This window comes from Syngnathus floridae, chromosome 10 (assembly GCF_059516105.1).
Source record: "Syngnathus floridae isolate MCC-2025c chromosome 10, RoL_Sflo_1.0, whole genome shotgun sequence".
In the NCBI taxonomy this organism is placed as follows: Eukaryota; Metazoa; Chordata; class Actinopteri; order Syngnathiformes; family Syngnathidae; genus Syngnathus; species Syngnathus floridae.
The window spans coordinates 11,392,849-11,405,661 of NC_142422.1; the positions used below are offsets into that span (position 1 = coordinate 11,392,849).

The 12,813-nt window shown below is 47.9% G+C and overlaps 1 protein-coding gene across 4 annotated transcripts in view; it reads left to right on the plus strand.

Annotated features, from left to right (window-relative positions):
* grin2db (glutamate receptor, ionotropic, N-methyl D-aspartate 2D, b) overlaps positions 1-7,836 on the plus strand; it is a 44,723-nt gene extending 36,887 nt beyond the window's left edge. For all 4 annotated transcript variants that reach the window (XM_088386648.1, XM_088386646.1, XM_088386649.1 and 1 more), the window contains one exon: positions 68-7,836. In XM_088386648.1, coding sequence (XP_088242774.1) covers positions 68-3,262 — 3,195 coding nt within the window. In that variant the 3' untranslated portion in view covers positions 3,263-7,836. The remainder of the gene's footprint in view (positions 1-67) is intronic.
* The last annotated feature ends 4,977 nt before the right edge of the window (positions 7,837-12,813 follow it).

The following is a 12,813-nucleotide window of genomic DNA, read 5'->3' on the forward strand; positions in this document are numbered from 1 at the left end:
TTTTTTCCCCCCACAAATTGAACTAAAATCTTGTGACAATCTCCTATTTTTATTCTCTTCTCCTCAGGGCATGTATAGCTGCTGTAGCTTTGAAGATGAAACCGCACCAGGGGGTGCTAAATCATTGACTTCACATCACCATACGGCGATGATTCCTGTCCCATCCCAAGCGCACGTTATTTCGACGTCAATGACCAGCCCGGCTATTGTCATAGCCCAGCAGCAGCAGCAGCAGCAGCAAACGCCTCAGCAGCAAGCGCAGTCAGTGTACAAGACACCTCTACCTGGCTCTCCTCCCACCGTGGTGCGTTCAGGAACAGCAGTGGGTCCTTCCAGCACCCCCATTGCCGGCGCACCCCTCCCTTGCTCCACCTTCCTGCCCCGGCCAGATCGCAGACTGGCTGTGGTGGATCGCTGGAGACTGCCCAAATCTGCGACAGCCGCCAACCCTCGGGCTGTAAGGGGGGGCATTCCTGACATGGGACCCTTTGCTCAAAAAGTCCCGGCAAACTGGGGCTCGTCTGCTGGAGGAGCTGGGGGACTTGATGCTTATAAGAGATACTATGGTCCCATTGACCCTGAGGGACTGGGGCCCTGCATGGAGCAGCAGGCAGGGTCCCAGACCCCCAAGACTCTGCCAAGGGGCCACCCCCAGCCCCCTCCAGCCAGTGTGGCCTTCTATTCAGAGAAGGGCATGGACCACGGGGTAGGGAAGAGGGCGGTAGGTGGTGGCAGCGGAGGTCAGGGGAAAGTGGCTGTTAAACCTCTCGGAACCCCGAGACTGCCTCCCAAGAGTCAAGCCCCTCTGCCTCCTACACCCCCACTGCCACAGCCCTCCCCCCCTCTCCCCTCATCCTTCTGGAGAAGGCGAAGGCCCAAGAAGCCCAAAGAACCCGGAGGGCCGCTGTATGAAAACATTCTGCCACTGGGGCGGAGGGTAGAGGCACGAGATGGAGTGAGGGAGGGAGGAGGAAGGAGGGCACGCCCCCTTTCTCCCCCACTCTCACTTCCTGTGCCAGTACCCCTCAGCCCCTCCTACACCCCTCCCTCGCCTTCGGCGTCCTTGCACTATACGTCCACGTCATCTTCGTCCACGACGTCGTCCACGTCCACGTCCTCGTCTGCTTCCTCGTCTCGTTCCAGCTCCCCTACATACTCGTACAGCTCCTCCAGGAGCACCCGGGATAGAGCCCGAGGCCTTGACGAAGAGGAGGATGACGACGACGAGGAGCTGACAGAAGAGTCGAGCCTTCTCCTTGGGAGGGGGCGAGAGAGGGAACGCTCGGTCGTTCGGCCCCGCTCGTCCAGCCACGGGCGCCCGCCTCCGCCCGTACCCCCCAGGAAACCACGCGCATCCTGGGGCGACAGAGAACGTGAACGAGAGAGAGGGGGCAGCCAACTGTCTCAACTTCAAGAGTGGTGGGCGAGCTGGAGTGAGAGAGAAAAGAGCGGAGCCGGGGCAGATGCTGAGAGGCAAAAACGGGAGAAGAAGAGAAGAAAAGAGAAAGAGAAGAAGAAAAAGAAAAAGAGCAAAAAGAGAAAGAAGAGGGAAGAAAGGGAAAGAGAACGCGAGCGAGAAAGGAAAAGGCGGAAAGTGAAAAAGAAGAAGAAAAAGGCACTCAAGACCAAGAAAAGGAAGAAATCTACTGGCGGGAAAAGATCAGAGCCAGAAGACGGCGATGTAGAGCCAGAGAGGGAAGCAGAGGCGGAAGGAGAGAGGGAAGCGGGAATACAGGACTACTCTTCCTTCTCTGCCCAGTATCGGAATACCTTCGGGGAGAAGCGGCGGGATTCGTGGGAAGGAGAGCGGGAGAGAGCGGGAAGGGATGCAGGAGAGGAGGCCAATGACAGGGAAGGGGAGGACAGTGGGAGAAGTAGAGAAAGGCCATCCAAACCATCCCATCCTCATTCCAGACGTCGCACCCCCAGTAAGCGCTACCCTAACCTGAACAAACTCCCAGCCTCGGTCAAATTCTGGGTGAACGGAAGGGGGGATGACTCAAATACTCCCCCCACGTCCCTGCACCCCTTCCTCCCGTCCGGGAAGCGACGAAGAAGTGGAGGCATAGATAGGGATGAGGGCGCTAGGGGAGGAGAGAGGCGTCCCTTATTGATGCCTTATGAAAAGGAGAAGTCGCAGACCAGAGAGGGGCTTTCCCTGCAAGTGTGGGACTCAGATGATGACGATGATGACGACGATGAGGAAGAGGAGGACAGGGAAAGAGTTAGGGAAAGGGCAGGCGAGAGGGGGCGGAGGGCCGGTCGGGGAGCGCTGTCTGAAACGGATAGGTTGGACAGAAGGGCGGAGGACAGTTACTCGGATGAAGGTTCATCGGGCGAGTTTGGACGTTTTGAAAGGTACTGGGAGGGAGGCGGGGGCAACAGCTCCGGGGTAGGGGGGATAGGCGGCGGAGGGTGGTTCTTCGGCACGTACCCCTCCAGAGAGAGGGGAGGCAGCATCAATAGTCGGGATGATTCGTTGCTCGGAACGCGAGCAGAGGGATGGATTGGCACTGATTTCTGGAGCTCGGGCGCAGGTGTAGGTTGGGAATCGGGGGGAGGGAGCGGGGGACTGGGCTCGCAGTGGCCACCGCCGCCCTCGGCTTTCCCTCCGCCAAGGAGATACTGGTCTATGGACAAGATCCCGATTAAGGGTGAGAAAAAGTGGAAATCTGGAGGTAGGAAAAGTAAGAGGCAAGCGAGGAACAGAGGGGAGGAAGCTCGAAGGGCCACCATGTGTTCTTGTAGCCTTTACCCGCATCCACATCCATACCCGCATCCGCACAGTCGCTCACACGCCTCTCATTCCAAAAGGTCACCCGCCTCACTGTCGCATAGCCAGGAAGAGCTTCTCCCCCATTGTCACAGTTTCAGCGGGGGCTCGCGACCCAAACCCCTTCCCTCAAAATCAGATCCCGGTCAGGCTAAATCAGGCAGCCAATCGAACCTCAGCACACAGCCTAGCGAGCTGGCACCTCAACCTCCGCCGTCACCACCTCAGCAGCCATCTCTGTCTCCCACTAGCCTCCCGATGCCTATCCCGCCTCCGCCCTCCTCATCTTCGGTCCCGCCTCCGGCCGGGGTGGGGATGGCCGGCCCGAGCCAGATACAGGCTTCGGCCAGTGCCAAACTCCAGTACCAGAGACTCCGTTCTGTGCCACAGCCACGAAGGTTCTACTCACCTCACCTGCCACTTAAAGCCAAGAGTCTGTGCTCGCGTCGAGGGTCAGCTCACTTCTCCAGTCTGGAGAGCGAGGTATGACAGGGGGAGACGAGAGAGGGAGACGAAGCAGCGAGAGCCTCTATTCTAGAGCGCCGTGGTGCCGCAGTAGCCGGATCCGGAGACGTGGCCACCTTGGTAACCATCGCTAATCGGCTGGCGGCCTTCACAGCGGGAACAAACGTGGACGGGGGTCCCGCCGCCGCCATTGCTCTGCATGAGAGCGACACCGCCGCCACCCGCTCCCTTGTACACGTTTTCGTAAGGGCAACGGTGAGACGCCACACCAGGTTAAGCTACACCCTCTCGGATGGACCCCACGACCACCGGAGTGAAGTCGAGGCCGCGTCGGCGGGGAGAACAGCTCCAGAACTACTCCTTTGCTCCGAGTTGAGCTTTCTGATGTCATCCGTTCTCCTGCCCTCACCGGGTCACCGCTACGGATAAGTCAAAGTCTCCAACCCGTGAGTAATGATGTCATATTTGTACACACGCGCAAAACGTCTCCCTCCCTCTGGCTGAGCTCAATTTGGTGGGTTCGAGGGTTCACGCGCTCTCCCTTGTGGCGTTTTTCAACACAAATGCCGGACTGCTTCTCAAAGGTGAAGAGATGGGCCCCTCTTGTTTGTAAATCATTTGAAAAGCAATCCTCTCCCCTCTCTCGTGAGCCCAACCGTCACCTTTCACGGGGCAGTGAGGACAATGCGACTTATGCACTCTTTGACCTTGCAACACCATCAGACCCATCTAGCTCTACCCCTCCCCCCTCCTCTCTGTGATGTCACATTTTATTAGAAACCAGTGGGGTCGACCGTACAGGATCCATTCCTCCTTGTCGGAGTTGTGGCTCCAACCAGAACTGAGAGTATTTGAACAAAAAAAAAAATATTTAAAAGGGAAAGAAGAACAAAAAAAAAAAGACATGTAGCATCGTCTTTATTTTCTTGACACTGTCTTTGATCTCCAACCTTGTTTTATGTTCTGAATATATTCCTCTCACTTGGTTCATATTTTGAAGAAAGATGAGGCTGGATGTGGCTCGTGTTGGACGTGGGAAAGATTCAATTGTGCCAAATATCCCCACGATTGCTTTTAGGTGCTTTTTACATGATTTATTGTCACGGTGAACGTGCTCCGTTATTGTCCCACAGCACACACCATCCTATAATCGGATCAAGGGGATGATTGGTGCAGTATTTGTAATTGGCACTAGATGGCTGCATAATATTCAAGTAAGCTTTGGAGACAATTGTGGAATTATTTGAATTTACATAATAGACGGCGCCGCCGCTTATTGTTTTTACCAAAGTGGCCATTGGCAAGATGAAGAACGGAAAAGTGGTTTAAAAAATAATTTAAAAAAAAAAAAAAAAAAGCAGCGACTCTGTTATCCAGCCAGCTTTTGGAGATTGTTTACATGAAGCACAAGTATTTTTCAGGCATATGCGCAACAGGTCGTTATTTGCCGGCACGTTTAGAAGAATCACCTATTTTTAATGAGCGCAATTTATTACGACTAAGGATCCAATTAGAACGCTCTTTTTTTTTTTTTTGTCTCTTTGGGTTCAGCTTCTGTTTGGGAAATTAGGCTGAAAGATGTTCTGCGAACGGTTTGTGGCACGCATTCAGTGGCTAATAACTCGAATTATGTAAGACAGTCTGATTGAGCAATATTCCAACCTTCGATGTGACTGACGGGGGATGCCGCAGCTGAAACTTTCATCGTATTTCAAATGAAGCATTTTTATCAGCCGGGCTCAGACCTTGCGAATGTGTGATTTACTTTGGATGGGTCCGCTCCAATTCGGTTGGGTGTGATTTTGAACGAAGCCGACTTCGATCGAGCGGCACGCCTCGGAAATGTTTTTGTGTAAGCGGTGCCAGTTGTTGCTGGGGCATTTGACAGATTCCATTTGCTCTACCGAATCTCTCACACTAAGACCAGCCACAGCCCAGCTCTTCTTCTACTGTAGTTGAATGTAGCGTTGTCACGATGTAGCAAAAGGACTTTTAGACTTTGTAGCTTTTTGGATGCTGTCGATAAAGGCTCGGGGGGGGGGGGGGGGTGACTTGCGGTATGAGGGACTGTGTGTTATATTTGTGCATGTTGTCACAGATCAAAGGCTTAGTCGACCTTCTCAATCCTCCCTTGCGAAAATATCTTTATTCTTTTTTTTCTACGACTGCGTGGGGGAATTTCAAGACAAAAATGTCAATCTGTCACCATAACAGAAAAACTCCTTTTGCTATTCTCACTCAAGCCCCGCCCCCTAAGAATCAGTGCATGTTGAACTGAATTAAATTTCCAAGATTTGTGTTGAGAGAGCCGTGTTGTTGGATTCGGAGCAAAACGAAGGCCTGCAATGAATGACATCGAGCGGTATTGATTTCAAATGAGGCGCTAATTCTAAAGTCTGTGACTGCATGAACAGAAGTGTCTCTTCAAATATTTTGCTCCTTTTTGAAAAGATTTTTTTCTTTCATGCTGAGGAGAAGGAAAAAAAATATATGAAAATATACTGTTTTTGAGAATGTACCATGTTATACTGTGATTTAACTGAGATATTTTATTGTATTCAGATCATTTGAATTCTATTATTTATCAAGAAATATATATGTACAAATAAATATATACATATATATATACAGACAGACACAGGTATGTATATTAGTTAAGTTTGGTATATTTGGAGGAAGTGTTAGATGAACTAGTTTTAAATGTTTTAGCTTTGTAGCAAAACTAGAACCTGAAATCATTTTTGAATTTTGATTCCTCCTATATGACTGTGAAGACTTTAGTGCCTGTGACAAAAAAGACAAGTAAAAGTCTCAACTCGCTTTTCATCTGTATCTACCACAGCTAATTGCTCTGTCACTCCTCTCGTACTACCTAGGATTACTTTCCGATGCCCCCTCCCTCCCTCCCTCCCTCCCTCCCTCCCCCCTCCTCCCACATCACTATGTTCCTTGGCACAGTCTGCGGTCTCTTTTGCTAGCTCGCCTCCTATTTTATTTGCAAGCCATGGACATTCTTCGCTCGCTTTGGTTCCGGCAGAAAGCAATTTCTTTAGTTCCACGAGCGACTTGCCTTTGTTTTCTGAGCGTCACTCCATCTCTCACTTAGCAAAAACAGAGACCAGTAGATACTGTGTTCTTGCTCCTTTTGACTGATCGTTGACCGATGATCTATTCGTTGCTCTTACGGGAAAAACCTTTGAACATTGTTCCCACGAATGATGTGACTTGAGTGTGTGTATCCGACGACCACGCCACTGTAGCAAGTCTGGGCTGTTAACCACACCACCAGCGAGCGAAGGAGGCCGCAGTTGCTATGGCGTTGCCATGGCATTTTCATGGCGTTGCCATGGTGTCTTCTGCACCGCCACCACCTGGTGCCTGCTGGGTAATATAGCATCAAGTCCTTTAACACCCCCCCTACCCCCCAAGCGCTGATCAAAGATCCCGCTCGACTCAGTCCCGGAAAAAAATAGTAAAAGCTAGCTAGCTCGCGCTAATTTGTCTGCCGCCTCGGCGGGTCTGATCTGGACTGGACCGGTGGCGATGATAAATGTTTCTATTATTCTTATCTTGTAATTCTTCTCTCTTCAGTGTGTTGCATATCATGGATAGCACGCGAGTGTGTGTTTAACCCAACGTTGCATGTGCTCCAATGTGTTGCGAAGGCCTTCGGCAGCTTGCTTCTGCTTTCGCTTGCTGTGTGAAAGGCATACAAACGCTTTGCCCCGGCATGCATATTTAACGGCCGATGCAGCTCGCGCTCAGCCAATACCGTCCAAAGCCTCGCCTCCGGTGCTCTGATCAGGCCTTTCATAATTTAGGAGGTGATAAACCTGCAACCCGGTCAGCCGAGACAATGTCTTTGACGACTTGCCCGGGAGATTTTTATTTTTTTTGTCTCCGGAGGATGAACGACATCTGTTCTGCTTGTTTGTTGTGCTGTCTGTCGCTTGTGTTTGCGCTCGGCCCAGCTCGGCGCCATCAGTCACTTTCCGTTTCGGCACGTCCTCTTCAATTTGGATTACTTGACTTGACTCGCTCCTCTTTTGATTCAGCCCGTCGTCCTAATTTATCAGATTCACCGTCCAGTCCGGCCCTGGCGCATTAGGCCCGTCAACCGCCTGAAAGCGCAACCCTTCAACGCCTCGGCTATCTTTCGGCCCGCGACCTGGGAAGCGATACGAGTGGTGCTCCGGAATTCAAACAGGGTCCTCATTGGCTGAATCGGCCGTGAATTATATCAAGGAAATCATTGGAGTGCCACTGGTACTACTCAGCAGGTCCAGGGTGTTGGGCCAACTCCCCAGTTTCTCTTTACCCACAGAAACCAGCGTGTGTGCGCGTGTGTATGCGTTTTCAGCAATGTACAAAGTTCTGCTCTGGTAACCTCTCGAACACTGAAGGCCTACTTACGGGTTGCTAAGGCAGGTTTCTAGTCGAGTGATGATGTTGCTCGGAGCCCAGACTGCTCTGGTCTGTGCCCTAATTCAAATGTGTTGGTTTATTTGACATTGTCTTTCCGGGGTGGGGCTGGAGGGTCAGTGCTGCACTTACTTCTTGAGAATTGCTTCATAAAATATGATTCTCTTTCATTCTTCCCTGTGGTGCTGTGTTTCCTTTCACTGGTGCGTCAAGAATGCAATTGGAAGTGGTCGAGTTCTCGTGTGTGTGTGTGTGTGTGTGTGTGTGTGTGTGTGTGTGTGTGTGTGCGTGTGTGTGTGTGTGTGTGTGCATGTGTGTGTGTGTGTGTATGTTTGTCTTCCACTTGGTGAGAACCAGTTTTTCCACCAACACCAGGTGCCCCTTCCCCCCAAGTCTATTTTCGTGTGAATTTGATAGATGAGTTATCCTTCGTATGCTTGGACTGCCGGCACCTCTTATAATTTAATGAAAACATTTTAGATTGGCTAAAACAAGGTTCTTTTTGCAGCGCAGGTGGTCCAACACAGTTTTAGTGGATTTAATCGAAGCTTTGATTTGATACGATCCGACCCCAAAAACCTTTCACTCTCAAACATTCTGCCTGAAATTCTTCATCCAACTTTGGCCCTTTGATCATCTCCCTCAACATGACTACACACTTCTGCTTTTTCAACTTCATAAACCAAGACAGCCAACTGTGAAACAACACCTCAAAAGCACCCGACACCTGAACCTTAACAGACTTGACGGGCCAGGCAATTGTGCGGCGCTCTGCCCACCGCCCCCAATCTGGCGCTTCTGTGATCTGCTAATTACACATGTTTTGTCACGATGATGGCCTAATGGCTAATTGCATTGTGATGCCTCTGACGGTACACCCACTAATGACTTCACGCTCTAATAAGATTGAGTTACAGACATTTAGATCACAGTCTCACCAAACATTGATAAGAGGTCACTGCACTGTGATGGCTAATATCAGTCCCTGCAAAGTGAAAATAAATCTCTTCTAAAATTGTGTAGCAAACCTGCCAAACTTTAACGATTAAAAAAAACAAGTGTGTAAAAAATCAAGTTCTCAAACGCTATGAAAGTGTTTGTCGATTATTCTTGAACCAAGCCCCGCTCAACTGTCGACTGTCAATCAAATAAGACGACGACCTGGAAAAATGAATCGCTGATCCTCGTGATTACAGGTTTCACCTGTGGAAATGCAACCAGTTAGACTTTAACTGTTAAAGCCCTCTGCAGGGCTTTTCCAGGCTGCAACTCTCAGTCACTCACTTTCACATTTGTATCTATCTATCTATCTATCTATCTATCTATCTATCTATCTATCTATCTATCTATCTATCTATCTATCTATCTATCTATCTATCTATCTATCTATCTATCTATCTATCTATCTATCTATCTATCTATCTATCTCGCTATCTCGCTATCTCTCCATCTCTCCATCTCTCCATCTCTCCATCTCTCCATCTCTCCATCTCTCCATCTCTCCATCTCTCTCTCTCTCTCTCTCTCTCTCTCTCTCTCTCTCTCTCTCTCTCTCTCTCTCTCTCTCTCTCTCTCATCTATCTACCCCGCTCTTTCACCTGTGATCACTCATGGCCGACAACGTGGCACTCTAAATTGGCTGATTTTGCCATTTGCTATTGATATATATTCAAGACCGTTAGAATGGTTTGATAAAAATAATAATCATAATTAAAAAGAAGATTGTTGATGGGCCGGTGGAGTCAGTTTAATTTTTTGAATCCCAAAGGTTATTTACTTAAATCACATGCAAATGTATTCACCAAAGTGGCAGTCACGTAGCATTTTAAATTGTCTAATCGCTTACAAAATTGACTTCTTGAGGCGATTGAAACGGATTTGTCAGTCACGCACACACATACAATGCATCCATCAGGGGAAAAAACAGCGCTACTCTGGCTTTCATCGTGCGTGCACTGCCGCAGGGTTCTACAACTCACCGGCTTGATCTTTCAGGTTGGGGGGGGGGGTTGGAGTGAAAAAAGAAAAAAAAAACACCCAAGCATCCTTTCATCAGCCGTTATTTTTTCTCCCCCTGTTGCATACACGATGTCTCGCTTCCTCAAACATGTGCAAATGAGCAAACTGGCCCAACCCGCTGTTGCTATGCGTGTTTGTGGCCATTAAAGGTAAGTCACATGAAAAATTTCTATTTGTACATTTGTAACAATAATGGCAGTGCAATTAATGCAAATGCATGGGAATTAATTACCTTGACAATTAGGCCAGCTCCAGTATATAACAAATGCTTCAATTTCGTTAGCTTGTTATATCCTAAAAAAAATTCAAAAATGCAGTGAAATTAATGCAAAGTGAAAATTAATCTACATCTCAATAGTTCCCGTGTTCAACATTAGTCAAGGACACATTGATGATTCATGATACATGTTTTCCTTCGCATGCGTGTGAGAAGTAATGCCGAGTCATCTAAATTCCAATCTAAATGTCTTTTACGCAGCCATCGAGCCAGCCCGCTCTCCTCCTGACCAACCAAGCAAGACCTGGTAGGTGAAAATCATTACATTTGCGCGACTTTGATGAAGGTTAAGGTTAACGTGAGGGTTACAATTAGCAGCTGGTAAGCGCCGCTCTCCAGGAAATTAATGAAATTCAATGTAACGTGTTGACAGGAAGTCAATATGTGTGTGTGTGTGTGTGTGTGTGTGTGTGTGTGTGTGTGTGTGTGTGTGTGTGTGTGTGTGTGTGTGTGTGTGTGTGTGTGTGTGTGTGTGTGTGTGTGTGTGTGTGTGTGTGTGTGTGTGTGTGTGGTGTGTGTGTGTGTGTGCGTGCGTGCGCGTGTGTGTGTGTGCCTGTGTGCCTGCCCCTAAAGTGGACTAATCCTCGAACACAAGAATGACGATTGAGATATCCTCCGTCTTTAGCTCGTTCCCCCGTTGCCTCGTTAGCCAATCGGCTTGTCTTGGGCAGAACCCGCCGGCCATCCAACGTTCCCACGAGCACATTCTGTCCACACCTCCTCTGCCTCCCTGCGGCACAGAGAGCGCTTCTGTCATGCACATGTGAGGATCTGACGTCCGATTAGCATTCCGGACGGCGCGGCTTTTCAGCTCAGCCATTTTGTTTATGGCTTTTGGGTACGACCCAAAGCTCATTAAACACGGCGGGGACGTGTTCTGCCAAAATCAAGTATTAATTTATCTAAATAGTGTATGATAAAGAGTAAATCTGTTATGTAAATTGAATCGAGGTGATTTTTCTGCCAAGACTGCTTGCTAATGCTCCTTTTGCAGATGAGATTCTTAAATATTTAAATTATGCATTCGAAACGTCCTTTTAATTAAGTCATGTGCAAAAACACACCAAATGGTGCCAAAGTACTATTTTTTTCTTTAGCAGTGTTCTGGCCCGCGTGACAGAACTCACAAAACAGCAACTAGGCAAGTTTTGCGGAAACACATATACATAGGTGATAGGTTACTACAAAAAAAATAAGTCACGCCATTTTAAATCTTTGTTGAAATTGGTCGTGACAGAACTTTGTTGCCCAAGATTATAATGTTCTGGTTTCATTTGAAAATGCTGTCTCCGTAGCCTCCAAATGTTGTGATAGCAACTTGCAACACTTTTTTTGTTGGAGGAGTTTGATGAGCAACAATGGCGCAATTATGCAGCGAGTGCTTGTTCACACTTAGTTGCTCGTGTTGACGCTCGCCTCATCGCCTGCCAAACGTCTCCGCTGACCGTCACGCAATTTTGTTGCTGCTCTGCCAAAAAGCACAACCGACCCTTCTCCATTGGCGAACAAGCAAATGGAGACACGGCCCAATCTTGGCGGTAGCGTAAAATCTCTATTGCGGTCAACTTTTAAAAATTTCTAAAAAAAAAAAAAAGAAAAAGAAAAAGTGCTACAAAATATTAAACACATTTTGGTAATCGGTGTAAAAAATAAGTTTAGGGACACAAAATGCCGTCTCGGATTAACTTTTTCAAGTCACCAGTGTAATGAATACAATTATTTGTTGGATTAATGAAGTGAAATTGTGTGCTGATGTTTTTTTTAAATTTTTTTTTATATCTTTCAGGGCTTGGAAGGAAATCCTGAGAGAATGTCCCAAAAAGGCAACGAAGACTTCAAAGAAGACTTCCGAGGTGTGTGAGCTTCTGTTTTTACTAACATGGTCCCCAAAGTTTGGAGTGTGAACGTTTTCACCACACCTCATGTACACAATTACAAAAATCTTGCTAGCTTTCAAAATTGGCAAAGAAAAATGAAACATTTTTGTACTGATCTTCCACTAAAATGAAAAGTACACATTTATGTATTATATTATATTATATTATATTATATTATATTATATTATATTATATTATATTATATTATATCCATACAAGCTACATAAATTGTTAAGATGGCTTAAAAGGGTTAAAAAAAACAAAAAAACAAAAGCTGCTGGTTCCGTATGATTAATTTTGAAATGACATCATATCATCGTCACATGTTCACTCCGATGACGGCACATACAAACACGCATTTTTGCACGCCGGTGCTTTCTTATCTGGCTCGCTGACACTATTTTTGCTCTCTAACAATCATGCTAATTATAATTGTTAATTAATTCTCTGCCCGCGTCCTCATCAGGAGACTAATAACCTACATTTCCATTAATTAGACCTTCGGCCCTTTGGCTCACTCCAGCTGTCTCTCCGTCCCACTCCAATCCCGACCTTTGCCCCCCACGTGCAGGGCCCAGCTCCCCGCGCCTTACCCCCGTCCTCAGCTGGTTCAAGTTGAACCACATTTTTACAAACAATGCTTAGATGAGCAAAAGTTGATCTGTGAAGAAACTTGAAGTGGGTTTTTTTTTCTTCTTTTTTAATGAACTGCAGCATTACCGCAGATGTTTAACAGCCTCGCTTATTTCACGGGCCTGTTGATCCTCCGCTCATCTGCTCCGAGCTCCACCGGCCGTCTTTTCTTGCCGCGCTTGAGTTATTTCTGTGAGTCTCCAGCAGTCCATCTCGCTGCTCTTTTTCTTCCAATCTGGCCCCCCAGCCCCCTCCACTCGACCCCCCCTCCCCTCCTCAGCTTTTCTTTTCCTTCCTCCGTCTGCCACTCCAAGAAGGCGTGTGAGGCAGTTGGCATTCGTTCGGCA